The sequence below is a fragment of the Drosophila tropicalis genome, unplaced genomic scaffold (assembly GCF_018151085.1).
Source record: "Drosophila tropicalis isolate 14030-0801.00 unplaced genomic scaffold, ASM1815108v1 contig_1190, whole genome shotgun sequence".
Taxonomy (NCBI): domain Eukaryota; kingdom Metazoa; phylum Arthropoda; class Insecta; order Diptera; family Drosophilidae; genus Drosophila; species Drosophila tropicalis.
The window spans coordinates 1,036,330-1,056,494 of NW_027172561.1; the positions used below are offsets into that span (position 1 = coordinate 1,036,330).

At 37.0% G+C, this 20,165-nt stretch overlaps 2 protein-coding genes across 19 annotated transcripts in view; both read right to left on the reverse strand.

Annotated features, from left to right (window-relative positions):
- The window catches only part of Rbfox1 (RNA-binding Fox protein 1), a 150,754-nt gene extending 131,323 nt beyond the window's left edge, over positions 1 to 19,431 (reverse strand). For 4 of the 18 annotated variants that reach the window (XM_068294179.1, XM_068294165.1, XM_068294173.1 and 1 more), the window contains exon 1: positions 19,306 to 19,426. In XM_068294179.1, the coding sequence (XP_068150280.1) occupies positions 19,306 to 19,362 (57 nt within the window). In that variant the 5' untranslated portion in view covers positions 19,363 to 19,426. Of the gene's footprint in view, positions 1 to 19,305 lie in introns of all 18 variants that reach the window. The other 14 variants (XR_011032989.1, XR_011032988.1, XM_068294201.1 and 11 more) reach the window with 7 other exon arrangements.
- On the reverse strand, positions 13,237 to 14,632 carry LOC137579168 (facilitated trehalose transporter Tret1-like). Its single transcript, XM_068292876.1, has 2 exons — positions 13,997 to 14,632; positions 13,237 to 13,965 (listed from the first exon to the last, which is right to left on the reverse strand). The coding sequence occupies exons 1-2, from the start codon at positions 14,453 to 14,455 to the stop codon at positions 13,255 to 13,257; spliced, it is 1,170 nt and encodes a 389-aa protein (XP_068148977.1). The 5' UTR covers positions 14,456 to 14,632; the 3' UTR covers positions 13,237 to 13,254.
- Positions 19,432 to 20,165: the final 734 nt, after the last annotated feature.

Sequence of the window (20,165 nt, forward strand, 5' to 3'; positions counted from 1 at the left end):
CAGAGTGTATTATATCTGGCCGTGTAGTCAACGCCAAATACAATAACGAACCAATGAGTGATTGATAGCGTGTCTTGTCCACCTGACCGCAATCATCGCTATCGCACTTCGTCTGGAACCCAACCTCTAGAGGAGTCGCGTTCGGCTTGCAGTCCTGCATACCATATTCATGCAACAAGCCTTCGATGTACTGCTTGTGGCCTATGGAGACATTGCCAGTCTTGCCATCTCGCTCGATTTCCATCCCCAAAAAATGATGGAGTTCACCGCCGTCGACCACATCAAATTCGTTTGATATGAGCTGCTTTATGTAGGCCACGTCGTCTTTTCTGGTACATGCAAGTATAAAATCGTCAACATATACAACAATAATAGATAAATACCCATTGACTTTGCTCGTGTATATACACGGTTCGCTTGCACACGGAACGAAACCAATCTTCAAAAGAACGCTATCCAACTTTTGGTTCCACTCACGCCCACTCTGTTTCAAGCCGTACAACGATTTATGTAGCTTGAGTACACGCTTGGGATGATCAGTATCGACAAAACCTTCAGGTTGTCGCATATAAACGTCATCTTGTAGCTCACTATTGAGGTATGCTGCAGAGACATCCATCTGGTGCAAGTGCATCTCGTGCTCCACCGCCAACGCAATCACCAGTCTGATTGAGGAATAACGTGCAACCGGGGAAAAAGTTTCCTTGTAGTTAATTCCATATTGTTGACCACACCCTTTTGCGACCAATCTTGCCTTGAAGCGCTGAACTTTGCCACTCTCATCTCGTTTGGTGGTAAAAACCCATTTACAACCGATAACCTTTTTGTTTGCAGGAAGATCAACCAAACTCCATGTCCTAATGTTTTCTAGGTTGTCATACTCCTTCTGCATTGCTGATTTCCAGTTTTCCGACTGCTCTGACTTAAATGCCTCATTTATACAGGTAGGAACAATGACGTCTTTCGCATCTAGTACATTCAGCATATTGTACTCTCTTCGTGGACGACCAGCACGCCCAGTGCGAACAATCTTTGGTCTCCCTGGCCCTCTTCGGGTATATGGTTGCTCCTCCTCAGCATTTTCTTCGTCACCACTTTGCTCATCAACAATTGGAATTTGCTGCTCCACAGATTTTTCTTGGATTTCATCATTATGCTCGCAATCAAGTTTTTCACTTGGCTGAAAGATTACCACATCTGACTCACATGATGATTCTCGACCGTGCTCCAACTCTTTCATGAACTTGTGCTCCAAAAACACGACATCTCGGGATACTACTACGGTCCTTTTGACAGGGTTGTAAAGACGATAAGCCTTGGCAGTCTCGGAGTAACCTACCAAAATATGCTGCTTCCCTTTCGCTGAAAACTTGTTCTTATGAGTTTTATCTAAAACAATAGCTTTCATACCAAATACTTTAAGATGAGATACGCTTGGCTTTTTCCCATACCAAACCTCGTATGGAGTATTGTCAGGCAAAGTTGCAGTTTCTGCTCTGTTCCGTAAATATGCAGCCGTCATTATCGCCTCTCCCCAAAAAGATTCGCCAACTCCAGCATGCACTATCATGCTTCGCGCCATCTCCACCAAGGTTCTATTTGCGCGCTCCGCCACACCATTTTGTTGTGGAGTGTGGGGAACAGTGAGTTGTCTTTTTATTCCATGACTCGATAAGAACTGTTCAAATACATCGCTCAGGTACTCGCGACCGTTGTCGCTTCGTATGGCTTTTATACGCTTACCCGTCTGATTTTCTGCTAGAATTTTGAAATCTTGGAATTTCTGGAAAATATCGCTCTTATTCTTTAACATGTATACCGATACATAACGCGATTTATCGTCTATGAAAGTTGCAAAATAGCGCGCACCACCTTGTGACGCTGTACGCATAGGTCCACAAATGTCTGTATGAATCAAGCCCAACAATTCCTTTGAGCGACTTTCCGAAAACTTCGGAAACTTCTTAACGCAAATTTTACTTTTTGCACACGTTTCACATACAAGGTCATTTGTACTACACACTCTAGCATTGAGACCATAGACCATATCCTGCTTAATCATTTTGTTCAAACTATCGAAATTTAAATGTCCGAATCGATCATGCCATTTCACCAGCTGATTTACATTTGCTTCTGCAGCAAAAACTGTTTTTGTTTTACTTTCAAACAAAAACAAACCGTTGTGTTTCTCTGCGATCATTAAATCACGATTGTTACTGTCTTTAACGAACACTTTGTTTTTGACAAAAATTACTCTTAAGCCATTTTCTGTTGCTTTTGATACCGAAATAAAGTTACATTGTAAGTCTTTTACATATAGCACGTCAACCAACTCGATCGTGATATTTTTGCATATTAGTTCCACTGTACCGCAACCTTCGGCTTCTATATAACTGTCGCCTGCTAACTTGATTTTCTCTTTGTGCTCACGCATACTCGTGAACATTGATTTGTCCGCACACAAATGAGCTGTAGCCCCGCTGTCTACACACCACGCATTTTTCGACAAACCGATTCGTGTTCCAGAAGTAGAGAGCACCGAAAAGATTTTTTACTGTTCTTTTCGCTCGCGTTGTCTTTTCTCTCTTTCGAACTACACTTCGACGCGAAATGCCCGCGACGACCGCACAACCAACATTCAATGTTTTTTGGTTCTCTCATTGCTTTGTTCTTTTTACCGTTTTCTTGACGCGACGAATACATTTTATTCTCACTTTTCTCGGCTACTTCGCCAATCTTGCGTCTCTCTCCCTCTTCAAGCAATTTAATTTTTAGAGCGCTTAGCGATGGCAACGAGTCTCGCGTTTCTATGGCAACTACAAAATTTTCGAAATCATCACTTAAACTTGCCAACAAAATTATAACGAGCATTTCATCAGGCACTTGTTCCTGAATTTCACTTAACTTTTCTACGACATTAGAAAAATTATTCAAATGCTCTCGAATACTGTCTGTAGCCAACATTTTAGAATACAACAATTGCTTAAACAACTGTATTTTTCTAGCCGGACCGGAGGGCATGTGAATCGCGGACAACTTTGCCCATGCCTCGTTCGCGGTTTTACAATGTTTTATACCGTTGATCTGCGACGGACTTACGCACAACAAAATACTTGCGAGGGCTTTCTCGTCTTTACTGTCAAACAACTCCTTTTGTTCAGCCGTATCAGACGCCACTTTTTTTAACCGACCACATGTCACCGACCACAAATCAGAATGAATCAACAGACTTTTCATCTGTACTGACCATACACTATAATTTTCACCATCTAGTTTTTCGATTGAAAATTGTGTACTCATCTTGAACAAATTAGTTAATCACAAACTTTAATTAACAAAACGAATCTCTTACAAGTCTTTCCGACTAACCCGCACAGTTTTACTTTCTGCTGCCTGGGCCCAGAACCTATTCGAGTAGAGGTTTATTAGAGACTAAACTTATGCATAAGAATATTCGCTGCAGCGCAGGCAGCGAGAATAAGAACGTAAAGCAGAAATGAAAGAATGTCCGTTACAATTCACAGATCGGATCATTCTAGAATAATATGAAAGAGATAGACATACTGCGGTGGTTATATACATATTTTAACAAGCTTGTATAGAGCCCGGCAACAGCAGCGGCAGGAAAATAGACGAAAAATGTTGCAAAAACTGCTTATCTCGACAAAAAGCCAAAATAGCTAAAAGTAAAGTAAAAAGGCAAAACGAGACAGAGATAAAGAGCGCGCGAGCGAGACAAACGAGAGAAAGAGAGAGAGCGGGAGAGAATTTCCGCAAAATGGGAGGCGTGGCAGAGGCTGCACTAATGGTGCCAAGCAACCGGAAATGCCGCCATGCATGTCTGCTTCTATTTGAGCAAAATGGCGGCTGTGTATCGGTCGTCTGAACACATCTCACTCTCGATGTGTGTGTGTGTGTGTGTGTGTGTGAGTTAGTGTGTCTGAAGATCTTGATTGCCTTTTGCTGCAAGGCAAAAATTTATTTCAAATTTTTGTTGTTTTCATTTTTCCTTTGCTAGTTTTTTCTTCTTTGCGTTTGATTTTCTCTCGTACTTTTAGTTTTTCTATGATAATTTCCGTAGAGTCTCTCTCCCTGTGTGTGTGTCTATGTGTGTGTGTGTATTATATAAAACAAATGCAGTTGCTGGTTTGATTTGATGGTCGAGTTTCCATCTTTCCGTAAAAAAGAAAATAAGAAATATACGGCACAAATGTGATGTGCCGCGTGCGAAATGCGAATTGGAATTGACATTTTGGCCAGTGGCCAAAAGCAAACAAGCCTAGATACTTCTCTTTTCGGAACGCCCCTTTTGCCACTCCCCTTCGCTCCCTTTCTATTACTCACCACATGGAATGGAGAAAACCTCTGTTTTTTGTTCTCGTTCAATGCCTTACTTTTTCATCTCTGTATTTGGCGATTGAAAATTTCAAATTCTTTTAAATCTATAATTTTTTATTCAATTTTTTAACTACAGCTGAGAAGCTGCAAAAACAAAATAGATAAACTAGATAAATTGTGGCCAGGAGATTAGCTTTGTTTTAGATTTTTAACAAAACTAAAGAAAGTTGAACATAAAATCTTCAATTCAATGTTTGAATATAAAATTCTCAATTCAAAGTTCTTTGGGCGAAGCTTTGACAGCTTTGGTTTAGGACATACGGTTTGATGGGACGATATTTCCACTAACCAACCCTAAATGAATAGTTGAATCAGCAAGTTTCAAGATTTGTCCAATTCCCAACCAGTTTTAACGTTAAAGACTTGGAATGGCCATTGCAATTCTGTAGTTCTTCAGCTGATGATAGAACTTGGTGGTTCTTCAAATAGCTATACAGATAACCTGCTCACCTACTTTTGTGTTGCCTTTGAAACAATCTTCAATCTCCGGCTTGAATGCAAGGTTTGACTTAGGTTTGTCTAATAATTAAATGACTGATTAGAGGGATTTCGCCTCTAAATGGGATGTCCTTCAAAATTAACCACGTTTTGATGCAAGAATTTTAGAATTTTCGTCTCTCTGTATTATTACACAGAATTCTCTGCAAAATTGCTAATTTGAAGCAGTTTAGCTTTAACTTTTCCAACTCTAAAGGCAAGTCTTCTGACAATAAAAAACTATACATGTTTCTTCAATATTCACAATTGTTATTCACTAATTTGAGTGATTTTATATGAACTTAATTTATTTGCTTTGGCAACTCTAGTTCGTGAGATGACACGAACGATGCCACGATTAATCTATAAGACGCAATATGAGATCGATTTCCTGGTAGCGAAGAGGTCTTCCGATTAGTTGAAACGTTAATCAATTATTGACTCTAATACTCGATTTATGAGCCATGGACCTTTGCTTTAAGTAAAATGTATTTTCAAGATCCAACTACCGCAGTTTCAGCTAATAGTTAAACCCTCAAAAGATGATAGAAGCCGTTTCACCTTCTGGCGAAGTTAAATTATACATACATATACGTGGCCCCCCCCCCCATTCAACTCTTAAGGAGTGTCTTCTGTCCAAAGGAAGTGCTCCTTCCGTCCGTAGCTTCCATAAGAATAATCGGTGGAAAACAGAGATTTTTGATCAATAATTTCGTTATTTGCTATGCAGAGATTGTAGGCTGCAAACACTTTGATGGCTATAGGTAAGGAATGAGTATCAAAAAACGCGGTCAAAGTTAGCCCTAGCCCTCTGGTTCATATATGTATTAGCCCATCTGACTGTTCTTTAAATATTGCACATACGGGGGCGATTTGATGGTTAGAAGAACGAACATTTTGGATTTTAAGATCCTTCCACTTGACTCAGAATTCAATATCTAAAAAATTACGTCTTCTCGAGAACTACAAATTAGTAGTTGACTCAAATTTTGATCGAGAATAACAACTCAGTTTACGATGACGACGATCTGGATGCTAAAGAGGCGGCCGAAGAGGATCGAGGTTTACGATCAGCTTAGCCATGGTGAAGGTCGAGAAGGTCTAACCTTGTCACCTTGTGTGATCATGGAAGGAGAGAGAGCGCTGGGCCATTTCTGGTTAATTCAATGGCAGGAACAGGCACAAAGAGAGCCAGCTCAAACTGTCAGTGTATGTGTGGGCTTAATCGCTCAAACCAGCACACAGATGGTAAAACGATACCGATGTAGACAAACCTCAAGTTTCAGTCGATAATAATCTACATTTTTCAATATTTTCTGGTCTCTGGTGTCATGTTTCATCGACGAGTTCAGAATGATACCAACAATTTGTTCGGATTATGATTTCAAAAGTTCTACTTATTGTCCAATGGACATGTTGTCCTTGGTTTAGGAGTAAAAAAATTGCGGGTCAATGGTTTATTTGTTGTTTTTCAAATCTTTAAAAAAAAAGGGAAAATTTTCTACTCAACTAACAAATTGGATATTTCACTTAAATGAAACCCAGAAAGCAAATGAAATTTTTTAGTTTTTTTTGTTTTTGGTTTTGTTTTCCTGCCTTTGCTAATTGAAATGAACGTTGCATACTTTAAGGCGCCAAGCCCACAAAAAAAGTTTTTCCTACCAGCAAAGTTTATCCTCAAAACGCGTAATCAATGCAATGCCGCCACGCCCACAAGCACATGCGAGCCCCCCCAACCGCAAAAACAACACGTAGAAATTCTAAAAAAAAACTCATTAAATAAGTCGACTTTTTCGATACCCTTAAAGTAAGAGGTTAAATAAAACTCAAGCTCAAGTAGAATAAGAGTGCCAAAGATGCAATTATTGTGCTCGTTAGGCATCATTCTCACTCTGAGAGTCTTTGAGAAAAGTGCAAAAAGTAATGAAAAATCACTTTCTGATTATGCCTTTCTCCAAATTCCCTTTCAATAACGGGACACTCCATCAGATTCATGTCCTTCCAAGGGAACTCTGAGCACTAATATACCCTTCTCTTTGTTTGAGGAGGGGGTATAAAAGTGTGAAACGTTGCACGTTAATTGAATTTTGGACAGCACAAAAACCTCCTTTCTTTTTTTTTTTTTTGGGCTCTTTTTGTTGTTTATTGCATTTTTAGAACTTTAACATTTTTCTTGTTGTTGCTGTTGTGGTTGGTATGTGTGTAGTTGTTACTGGTTACTGCTTATCCAATTATAGTTCTTTTTTTTACATTTTTTGTTTTCCATTTTTTTGTTTTTGGGTTGAAAAAGCTTCGCGGCATTAGCTCAAAAGTTGGGCCTTCTATTCTATATCCATCCCAGTTTCCCATTAATTGCACACGAAATTCACTTTGCTGTCTTGTTGCTGTTGTTATTGTTGTTGTTGTCATTGTTGTTGCTGCTTTTGCTGGTCTGCGGTTGTTAGTTTAGTTCACCTACACGAAGAGCAGAATAAGAGTCGAGTAGAGGGAGAAGGAAGCATCTGCTGTTGATTCTGATGATGGCCAACTTCGTGTTTGTTTTTGGCCAGCCGCTGTCTATGAAGGCTACGTAGCACATCTTTTTCTATCCACCACACCACGACCATTCTCAGCCACCCACAACCACCCAAATCCACCCAATTTATCCCAACCCATGGTATATCTTTGGTTTGATTGCATAAATGGGTACCAGCATTTTGGTGCTATCCAGAGGCGTACTTGCCAAAAGGGATTACGGCAAATGGTTTCCCTTTTCATTACAAACGAGCTGGAGTTAAGATGAGTTTCGAAATGCTCAATATTAAAGAGGTAAAAGTGAAAAATATTGTTCAAGTTTTGTAATGTAAATTTTTGAAATAATTTAAAGTAAAATTTATAAAAACTTCTCAAAAATTTTGAAAAAAAAAATATTAGTTGTGTTTTTTTTATTTTCAAGCCGGTCGTTATTTTTAGTGACTTTAATTTTAAAGGTTTTCCTAACTAATTTATCCAGAGTTTTGAGAAATCACGGGACTGTAGGGGATGATAACATTTTTAAGTATGCCATAGAGACTCATAGAATGTTTTCACAATTTAAACAATAATATTATTCTATTTTATTTGTTAGATGTAAGAGATTGCAAAAGTTTAAAAAATTCGACTTCTACTCCCTTAGCATACTTTTGGGGCCACATTTCCCACATGTAACAATCCTATTAAAGCAAAAAGTATCTCTTTGATTAATTCTTTTTGTTCTATATTGTTGAGTATTATAACAAGGAATCACAAATGATCTTAAGATACTCAAAATATCTATATTTGAAACAATAACCTTTTTCGTTCAATATTAAATTTATTTTCAAATGCAGTTAGATTGAGAAAATGCATTCTTTTTACTGAAAACCTGACATTAAAGGACACCCATTTATTTTATTTCAAAACTGATATTTTTTAAAATATTCCTTAACATATATAAGTCTTTTGTAATAGATTAGTCCAACTCTGCCTAGAAATGGTTATTGGTCTTACGATTTAGGATAAAATTTTAGTATTTGTGATTTTTGTGAAGGACAAATCTATCTGGATGAAGCTAACTTAGCTTCATTTTGTTCTCTAATTTTCTTATTCTTTTTTTTTATCTACTTGTAATGCTCTTTAAACGTCAACAAAGGAAACGCTCTAAAACACCCCTAGATCCTTAAAAAATAGTCCTGTATCCCCATTCTTGGGGACCTAATAAGCCACTGAAGTTGGGTCGCGGTTCATTCTCAGCACGGCTGTTGACGTCAACAGAAGTTTGCACTTTGCCATGGCAGCACCAGCAGCCGGAGCCGGAGGTGGGGGCAGAGCAGCAGTGGGAGCAGCCGTAGTCTGTGTTGCCAGCGAATTGCGGCGGAAGTCAATAAAAGTTGGCCTAGTCCACAAAACGGTAAAGCATGGAGTGTCTGAGTGGATTTACGCTGCATTTTAGCTCTAACCAAATTAGCAGTGATCAGTTTTTGTACAGCTATTTACGGGAATGAAAGTGCTTCTGTGATGAAATTTCATGGCACGGGCATGAGCATGGAATGCTAATAAAACACTTTAATCAACGTTTCCCCCTTCAAATAATGCAGTAAAAATGTTTGGATTTCATTTTGCCAAAACTAATAAACATACAAAATTACGCCAAAAGTCAATATGGGAAGGAAAAATTTCTTAAGCGAAACTAATGAAATTCAAACGGGTTAACCGTCCTAACAATCAATATATAAGTTAGCATACGGGCTTCCCCACGATACGCCGCCTCCTACAGAACAAGTAGAACCATGCCCTGCACCGCGACCTACTAAGATTAAGTCACGTAAATGGAAAGCAATACCAGAAATCGCTGAATGAGTTCCGGATAGTATATCCGCCCTCAATTAATGTTACATTGACAAAACACACATCCCATAACCTTAAGTACTTTGTGACCCATTTCAATCCAAGCTATTCTCTTTTTCCATTATTGACTTCCTATCACAGAGCATAAGCACTTTTCTATCAACCTTTCTAACCAACCCGTTTCTGCTGACTTCACTGAAACAGCGACCTTCTCTCAAGATCGACCACCGTACGATTAAAAGACATTAATTAGCCCTCTTCAGTTATATTCAAGGCCAAGATTTCGAGAGGAAAGACAGTCTTATAACCTTCACTCGAAACTTCTGGGTAATTGGGGTAATTAGGTTAAAGAAGGAGTCTTGTGTGTCATCTTCCATGTCTTTCCGAAGGATCCACAATCTTTCAATTGTGGTCCATTTCCATTTTCTCTCACGAAGTTACTTTAAGTAATTATAAGTAACAATTTCTGAGACAAATTACAAATCATTAAAATATCAGATTGACATAAAGTTGTTTTTGAATTAATATTAACTTTTAAAGTTTTTAAAAGCCAAAAATTTCACAATTCTGTTAATGCAACATTGACTTTAGCAGAGCTATGTTAATACAGCTTCGAAATTAACAGAGGCCTGTTCAAATAGCTTTCTGTTAACTAACATGGAACCTTGAGAAGTATGCTATAAAAATGGTAAATTCGTTTGCTTCCGATAGCTAGAGACATCTGCTGTTTGTTATAAAAGCAGTTTAAAAACTTTGGCAGCCGCCCGCCAGGTGGTGACACTGTGTGACTTTATATTTAATTAAAATTTGGCAACACTGATTTAGGCAATACTAAAAAAATATGCAAAATTCATCAACACTCGTTGAACTTTCGAATGCACGCCAACGCCATCCAACAAAAAGTCCTTGCATATATGTAGCAAAGAGGACAAGTTTCGCACCAAAAGTAACCAAAGCTTAAAAGCTTTCAAAAAGCAACAGGTTTAATAACGGTAAATATAATTTCCAATGAAAACTCAAAAAATTGTATAAAATAAAATAAAATAAAATAAAATAAAACACATAACGCACCCAAATATCCTCGTTAATATTGCCCCATTCGTCGTTTAACTCCTTGTTCAATTGACAGCAACGATAGAAAATGCCCCAGTTCCCCGTTATGGAAGTTGTAGTTTTCAATTCAGTTGGCCAATCGCTATCCATTTTGCGATAATTTTTGATTAACAAATCACTTTTGATAAAAACTCACTTAATTATTAATAATCTTAGACCAAATTTATTTGTACAATAGAAATATCAAAGAAGTTAAATTCGGCTATGCCGAAGTTTATATACCCTTGCAGTCCTTGACAATAATAATTTCACATGTTCAAAATTTCTTTTCTGCAACTCAATTCATTAATATACAAACAAAACAATTTTACTCTTTATACTATGTACAATTTGTTCTTCTTCTTCCCTCATTCCCTAAGCAAAGCAACGCACGCATACACATACAGTTTATGTAGTGTTGCGTCTGTGTGTGTATGCATGTGCTCTGTTAACAGATGGTGACGTAGTAGGCAGCAAGCAGAGCTGCCGGCAGCGATTGAACCGATTTATATAGACTGTAACTTGTGTTCTATTTATCCGATCAGGGTCAAATTTTGGGATCTGAGATTTTATATCAAATTCTATTATATTGGTAAATTTCATGGGGATACTCCAATTTTTGCAAAAATTTTTGTTCCAGAGCTATATGATATAGTAGTCCGATCCCAAAGATTTTCATACTTTATCTCACCCGGGTAAAAAAAAGCTCCCAAAAAAAATTTCATCCCGATAGCTCTTAAGATGGCTGAGTAAAACGCGTACGCACCGACGGACAGACGGACAGACGGACAGACGGACAGACGGACAGACGGACATGGCTATATCGACTTAGCTTCTCATGCTGATCAAGAATATATATACTTTATGGGGTCGGAAACGTCTCCTTCTGTGCGTTACAAACATCTGACCAATTTTATAATACCCTCTGCAAGGGTATAAAAACGCACCGCTAAAAATCACTGTGAAAAAACGCAACCGTTCACTTCGGCGTCTCTTCATTCTCCTTGTTCTTCTTTTTGTCACCAGCTGCAGAAAGAGAGACATTGCTGTATCTTCAGATAAATTAGCACTATATTTGTCCCGCTCGCTCTTTTGTCGGTTGCTATGCAGATCGTTTGCTCGCTGTGGCTCTCTCATTTTTTATAACATTTTTTTCTGACTCTCAGAAGACAGAAGAAGTGTAAAAGACGCAACCGACCTTGAGCAATAAATTTCTTTGCTCTCTATAAATTCTTTAAACAAATGCTCTTTCATTTTGTAATTCTTTTTAATTTTTAACAATTTTGTTAAAACTTTTTTATAATTTTCAATTTAAAAGATTCTTGGATTTTTTGGGGTTATATGCACATGGAGAAGAATTTTTTTTGAAGGGTCCACAAAAATCGGCTTTTGCTTTAAAAAACCTTGTTTTCTACACTCATTCCCTCTCTTTCCCACATACATACATATTCAATTGTATGTATCCTCCGTAGAATTGCAATAACCAAAAAGATTATTGGCTTCATTTAGAAGAACTACAATTTACATAGAAGGTTCTTGTTATTTTCTTACTCCACTTGTCAGAACTTGTCATAATAGGTACATAGCACAATATTTCGTACCATATTCAAAATTTATATAGAAGGGTGTAATAATTTTCGTTAGGGGAGATACAAATATTAGTTGAGCCGACGTTTATATACCCTTTAAGTGGGGCCCATTTCAAATTAATTGAGTTAAAAAACATTCTTGAATAATTTTCGTTTGCCCAATATTTTTGTACTTTATAAGATTTTTCTGTGTTTATATTGAAATATATTTATACCCTTGCAAAAAGGATATATTAATTTTGGCCAAAAGTGTGCAACGCATAGAAGGAGGCACCCCCGCCCATAAAAAGTACATATATATATTCTTGATCAGCAAGAGACGAGACGAGTTCAAATAGCCATGCCCGTCCGTCCGTCTGTATCAGCGAAAACTCCTCCTAGACCGTTAGAGCTACAGAGTTGAAATTTTCCAGGTAGGCTTATATATACTGCAGGGGCTGTGTATCTCGGATTCAGCCGGATCGGACCACTATATCATATAGTTCCCATACAATCGGCAAGGTCACGAACAGTGACTTTTCTAAATAACTTTTTTATTTTCTGAGCTGATATTTAATGTTAATATATTATAATTTATGTAAAATAAATAAATTGGCAAAACTTAAGATCTAAATAAAAAAAAGGACTTGAATATGACGGTAAATTAAAAATATCTGAATATACAATACATATTATATATATACATATAGTACCTACGACACCATAATTATTGTACGAAAAGATTGAAATCGAGTGAAAAGCTCTAACAAATGCATAAAGTTTTGTTTCTTTTAAAGAATTTGTTTTTGTTTCTTTCTCATAAGACTATACATAGATATACATCCATACATATATAGGATAAACATATATATTATACATATATAGGAAATTCACAAAAATGGAAAAGAAAAGAATCTGACCAGATCTGATTAAAGCCAGGTCCCTGGTGTGTCCCTTGGTTTGGCTAAATCTAAATGTGAATTGTCAAAATAGTTTACATTTCCCTTACATTGCTGTTTTGTCTTTTCAATGGCTGATGTGTTTTTTTTTTTTAGTTTTTGTTTTTTTTTTTTTTAATAGATTTTTAGACCTTCAGTCTTCGCTCTTACTTGCCTATTTTGCTTCTTTCTTCTCACCGAAAAAACACATTAAATTCTATATATATATACATATATATATGTGTAAACACAAGTTCATAAAGTTTTTTAAACAATTAAAAAAAAAATAATAAGATATTGAAAAGAAAGCCGAACGGAACTTTTTGACTTGCACTTAAACATAAATCGACATAAATTTTTAACTGTAAGTTAAACAGAGTTTTCTTCAGAGTTCTGTTGAGTTTTTTTTTTTTGAAGGATTTCTTTTTTTTTCGCATTTAATTCTTGTTGACAATTTGCTGATCTGTTGACCTGTTGCCAGCTAATTCGGCTTGAATCTCGTTCAAGCTCTTGCCCTTGGTCTCGGGGACAGCGAAGAAGACAAAGAAGACGCCAATTACGGTGAGGCCGGCAAAGAGCCAGAAAGTGCCACCAGCTCCCAGGCTATCATTCAGATTGGTAAACGTTTTGGCAACAATGAAGGCCAATACCCAGTTGGTTGTGCCCGCAATCGAACCGGTGAATCCCTTAATATCGGTGGCAAACAGTCCACCCATCATCAGCCAGGGCACCGGGCCATACCCAATCGAGAACATAATAATGAAGACACACAAACTGGTCACCGGCAACCAAGTGATGCTATCCACACTGGCCTCATCCTGATCCTTCAAAAAGAAATATACACCAATAGCCGTGGTCGACAGAGCCATAACGATACCCGAGGCCAATAAAAGGATACGACGTCCGAGTTTGTCCACCACCAAGGTGGAGACGAAGGTGGCCACCACTTGCATAACACCAACCAAAATTGTGGACATGCCAGAGCCAATGCCAGTGTTGGCATCCTCGAAAATCTTCTTGGAATAGAAAATGACAGCATTAATGCCGCAAACTTGCTGGAAGAACATAAGACCCAGACTGATGGCCAAAGCTTTGCGTGTTACAGGACGGTTCAGGGCGGACAAAACATTCACTTTATTCTCACGTATCTGGCATAGACAAACATGAACCCAGGGTGTTCATCAATTGAAAGAAACTGCCAAGGGTGCCACGAATTTCCTTTTGGGCTATCTCACCCGTATACATGGGAGCTGTCACACAGAAGGCACCGCCAGCGATACCCAGAATGAAACGTGACGAATACATCATGGCTAGATTCTTGGCCCAAATGAGTAGACCCCAACCCAAGAGGAAGGGCAGCACAAGGAATAACATTGTCCATTTACGTCCAATCATATTGATAAGAAAACCAATCGGTATGCAAACACAGGCCGCACCCAAAGTCATGGCCGAGCTGACCCATGAGAATTGATCATCGTTGACGGGAAATGCATAATTGGGATTATCAACGATTTCCGTTTGAGCTGGCGATGTCCAACCCAGTAGAGTACCGCAGGCAAAGGCTCCGCCAGCTGCTGCCAGGGCGGCAACATATTGCGGAAATGTCCTGGATCTATTTTCGGTCGATGTATGCACCATATTGCCAAGTAGATTCTCCTGATCCTGATCACTTGAAGTTCACAAAACTGACAAAGGAATGATTTTCGGTTGCCTCAAAGGAGATGATAGAGAGAGAACAAGATGATGAAAGTGAATCGAATAACAACAGTTAGGTCTCCTTTTTGTCTCTCTGATGCTCCTCCTTCTCCTTGTTGTTGTAAACGAATATACAACAACAAAATACAAAAAACACTTGCAGCACATTCAAAAAAAGCAGACAAAATTACAGTGCAATTTGTTCTTGTTGTTCCTTCTTCTTCGTGGTAGACGACAGCGACATACAACACATATAAAACATATAAAAAAAACATCTATATGATGAACATGCATTGGGGGGAAAATCTGTTTTTTTGGACGTCTGATTTCATGGAGGTATATATATATACACCCTTGCAACTTTTTTGCTAACTCTTTCCTTACCTATTAGCCATCAATGGCTAATGTTTGCGAAAAGAATGGCCTACAATCAAAATGAAATAACCAGTCACTGTTTTCCACCGATCGTTCCTATGGGAGCTATATGATATAGTCACCCTATCTTAATCAAATTTGGCAGTCATTAACAGATATATTAAACTACGAAATGTTTAATTTGAAAGCAATCGCGTTAAAAGTAAGGAAGTTATTTACAAAAGTCACTGTTTTCTACCGATCGTTCCCATGGAAGCTATATGATATAGTCGCCCGATCTTGATCAAATTTGGCACAGTAGTTTATAGGCGTAATAATCTCTCTAATATTAAGTTTCACGATAATAGAAAATAACGAAGTTATTGAGAAAAGTCACTGTTCGTGACTTTGGGGTTTGTATGGGAGCTATTTGATTTAGTGGTCCGATCCGGCTGAATCCGAGATATACAACCCCTGCAGTATATACAAGCCTACGTGCAAAATTTCATCTCTGTAGCTGTAAGGGTTTAGGAGGAGTTTGCGTTGATCCAGACGCACGGACGGTCGGACATGGCTATTTGAACTCGTCTCGTCGTGCTGATCAAGAATATATATACTTTGTATGGTCGGAGATGCTGCGTTCTATGCGTTGCACACTTCTGACCAAAATTAATATACCCTTTTTGCAAGGGTATAAAAATATAAAACGAGTTAACAAAGTTATAGACTTAAATATTTTTTCAAATAATTTTGTATACCTTAGACAGCTTTATGATACGACTTCTTGAATGATCGAGTTTTCTATGTAGCTCTGAGTGACAATGAATCATCTAAACGACCTATACTTACTGGCCTCCCTCAGGGCTCTGTTTTAGGGCCAATCCTCTTCAATGTTTATACCCACGACATACTTTAACCTCCAAACTGTGAGCTATCCATGTTCGCAGAGTTTATTACGCCTATAAACTACTGTGCCAAATTTGATCAAGATCGGGCGTCTATATTATATAGCTTCCATGGGAACGATCGGTAGAAAACAGTGACTTTTGTAAATAACTTCGTTACTTTTAACGCGATTGCTTTCAAATTAAACATTTCTTAATTTAATATATATGTTAATGACTGTGCCGAATTTGATAAAGATCGGGTGACTATATCATATAGCTCCCATAGGAACGATCGGTGGAAAACAGTGACTTTGATCAATATCTTCGTTATTTCCTATGCTAAGATTGTAGGCCATTCTTTCACAAACATAAGCCTTTTTAGTTAAACGTTCTTCCACATCGATGGCTAATAGGTAAGGAAAGAGTTAGCAAAAAAGGTGCAAGGGTATACAAACTTTGACGCGGCCGAAATTAGCCCCGGCCCTATGGTTTTTGAATTAATATTAACTCCTAAAGTTTTTAAAAGGCATTTTATTCACATTTCATAATTCTGTTCATGCAACATTGACTTGAGCGGAGCTATGTTTATACAGCTTCGAAATTAACAGAGGCCTGTTCAAATAGCTTTCTGTTAACTAACATGGAACCTTGAGAAGTATGCTATAAAAATGGTAAATACGTTTGCTTCCGATAGCTAGAGACATCTGCTGTTTGTTATAAAAGCAGTTTAAAAACTTTGGCAGCCGCCCGCCAGGTGGTGACACTGTGTGACTTTATATTTAATTAAAATTTGGCAACACTGATTTAGGCAATACTAAAAAAATATGCAAAATTCATCAACACTCGTTGAACTTTCGAATGCACGCCAACGCCATCCAACAAAAAGTCCTTGCATATATGTAGCAAAGAGGACAAGTTTCGCACCAAAAGTAACCAAAGCTTAAAAGCTTTCAAAAAGCAACAGGTTTAATAACGGTAAATATAATTTCCAATGAAAAGCCAACTCAAAAAATTGTATAAAATAAAATAAAATAAAATAAAATAAAACACATAACGCACCCAAATATCCTCGTTAATATTGCCCCATTCGTCGTTTAACTCCTTGTTCAATTGACAGCAACGATAGAAAATGCCCCAGTTCCCCGTTATGGAAGTTGTAGTTTTCAATTCAGTTGGCCAATCGCTATCCATTTTGCGATAATTTTTGATTAACAAATCACTTTTGATAAAAACTCACTTCAAAAAAAAACCACTCACTCACAAACTGAGATTCACTTGAAAAAAATTAATAATCTTAGACCAAATTTATTTGTACAATAGAAAAACGCACCGCTAAAAATCACTGTGAAAAAACGCAACCGTTCACTTCGGCGTCTCTTCATTCTCCTTGTTCTTCTTTTTGTCACCAGCTGCAGAAAGAGAGACATTGCTGTATCTTCAGATAAATTAGCACTATATTTGTCCCGCTCGCTCTTTTGTCGGTTGCTATGCAGATCGTTTGCTCGCTGTGGCTCTCTCATTTTTTATAACATTTTTTTCTGACTCTCAGAAGACAGAAGAAGTGTAAAAGACGCAACCGACCTTGAGCAATAAATTTCTTTGCTCTCTATAAATTCTTTAAACAAATGCTCTTTCATTTTGTAATTCTTTTTAATTTTTAACAATTTTGTTAAAACTTTTTTATAATTTTCAATTTAAAAGATTCTTGGATTTTTTGGGGTTATATGCACATGGAGAAGAATTTTTTTTGAAGGGTCCACAAAAATCGGCTTTTGCTTTAAAAAACCTTGTTTTCTACACTCATTCCCTCTCTTTCCCACATACATACATATTCAATTGTATGTATCCTCCGTAGAATTGCAATAACCAAAAAGATTATTGGCTTCATTTAGAAGAACTACAATTTACATAGAAGGTTCTTGTTATTTTCTTACTCCACTTGTCAGAACTTGTCATAATAGGTACATAGCACAATATTTCGTACCATATTCAAAATTTATATAGAAGGGTGTAATAATTTTCGTTAGGGGAGATACAAATATTAGTTGAGCCGACGTTTATATACCCTTTAAGTGGGGCCCATTTCAAATTAATTGAGTTAAAAAACATTCTTGAATAATTTTCGTTTGCCCAATATTTTTGTACTTTATAAGATTTTTCTGTGTTTATATTGAAATATATTTATACCCTTGCAAAAAGGATATATTAATTTTGGCCAAAAGTGTGCAACGCATAGAAGGAGGCACCCCCGCCCATAAAAAGTACATATATATATTCTTGATCAGCAAGAGACGAGACGAGTTCAAATAGCCATGCCCGTCCGTCCGTCTGTATCAGCGCAAACTCCTCCTAGACCGTAAGAGCTACAGAGCTGAAATTTTGCATGTAGGCTTGTATATACTGCAGGTGCTGTGTATCTCGGATTCAGCCGGATCGGACCACTATATCATATAGCTCCCATACAAACCCCAAAGTCACGAACAGTGACTTTTCTCAATAACTTCGTTATTTTCTATACTATTATCGTGAAACTTAATATTAGAGAGTTTATTACGCCTATAAACTACTGTGCCAAATTTGATCAAGATCGGGTGTCTATATCATATAGTTCCTCTACTATTTAGAAGTAATCAGTAGAAAATAAAGTTTGAGATCATTTCATTCTAAAAAATTCGGAAAAGCTATTGACTTTGCGAATAAGGAACTGGCAAATTTTAACTGATTGTAAGTAATATAAATACTCCAACATAACTTCATTTTTTGCAGCTTCTTTAAATTACAAGTTCTTTGAAATTTTTGTAAATAATAATGAAGTATATTTATATCATAATTTTTTGCAATAAACGTTTCGAAAATAAATATTTTTAAAAATCAAAGTGTTTCCTGTTATTTTGAGATATGAATACTAAATTGCGATTAAACTGAGATATAACTTTTTTAAAATCGGTTAGAAATCGGTTTGCAAAAAGGCAGATTATCCAGAAAAGTATGTTTAACAATTCCACAAGAAAAAAAAAAACCAAAACCAAAACGTTGAAAAGTAATTGCCTAATTGGAATCAAGTTCCCAAAAAACTTCAGTTTTTAATTTCTGCAGGACAAATACTGCACTGGCTTAAGCCCGTACTGCATCGTATCATAAAACTCTCTTAGGTGTACATAATTATTTGAAAATATATTTGGGTCAATAACTTTGTTAACTCGTTTCATATATTTTTTTTAATAATTTTTAGATTTTCATCAAAATTAGGCGACTTCTGATCGCAAAATTGTTGGAAACAAAGGTAAAATAGTTTAGATCCTACATCTAATTTAGTTTCTTTATGTCTTCAAAAGGAATTTGAAACTTAATAATTAATATTTAATTAAACAACGTTCAAGTAATTAGCTTAGACTCTTTTTTTATTGTAAAGGAAATCAATTTATGTTGAAAATTGTGAAATGCTTTCAAATATGTAACAATTAGCAAGGTCTACCATGGAAGTACTTGGCAAGGACATTATTTCCAAGTGTCCCTTTTTTTTTTTTTTTTTTAAATGGTTATTGCACTTACCTGTCTCTGATGAAATTCCATGGCTGGAACATTTCCATTTAATTCAACTGCTGACATTTTCAATACAATTTTCGATTGTTAGTAATTTCCGGTAGGGTTTTCTTTGCTTTTATTTGGCCTTTTTGCCTTTTACAGGATGTCAACTATCAACTTTTTTGCTTTGCTTTTTTTTTTTTCTTAAGGGTTTGGCAAATTGTTGCTGTATTTTTATCACACAATCAGCACTCTACTTAATGCGTATATATATAAGAATATATCATATATACAAGACTCTTGATATTTTGGAAGCTCTTTTGGGAGGCATTCGCCCGTTTTTTTCTTTCTTTTTCCTATGCCTAATTGAATTCAGAGACGAGATTTTGTTGTTGCCAGAGAGTGTTGAAACGTGTCGCCCATACAAAAATTTGGCCAAAATAAACGACGCGACGCAGAAATCTCCCTTCTGGGAGTGGACTCTTGAGTTTCTTCCCACTTCCCTGCTGCTGTTGTTGTATTTTGATTTTTAGTAGTTTATTAAAGGATTTTGATTTAGCTTCATGTCTTCCTGCTTGTTCTGGCTGAAACAAGAAAGAGAAAGGATGTGGAAGAGAGTGAGTAAGTGAGTTAGTATTGAAAGGATGTGGATAAATCGTGTTATTAAAGTTGCACAAGTGAAGGACTCCAAATGTGTCATCGATGTTGCTCGGTCTCTGTGGCTAGCATCGACATTTATACGTTTTATCGTATTTCTATGGCAGCTGCGTGTGCCACATTTTTGTCACTTTGCTCTCTACTCTCCTGTATAATAGGGTGATTCAAACCAAAAAGTTCTCTCGATAGAAAAAATGCTGCTTAAGCCATGACTAGGCAGCAACTCTAAT

What these genes read in the sequence shown, in the direction of transcription:
- LOC137579168 (XM_068292876.1), bottom strand. Translation starts at nt 14,455, where the DNA reads ATGGTGCATACATCGACCGAAAATAGATCCAGGACATTTCCGCAATAT. An exon ending in GCAGTTTCTTTCAATTGATG is followed by an intron (nt 13,966 to 13,996) that starts AACACCCTGGGT and finishes TGTCTATGCCAG; the next exon opens with ATACGTGAGAATAAAGTGAA.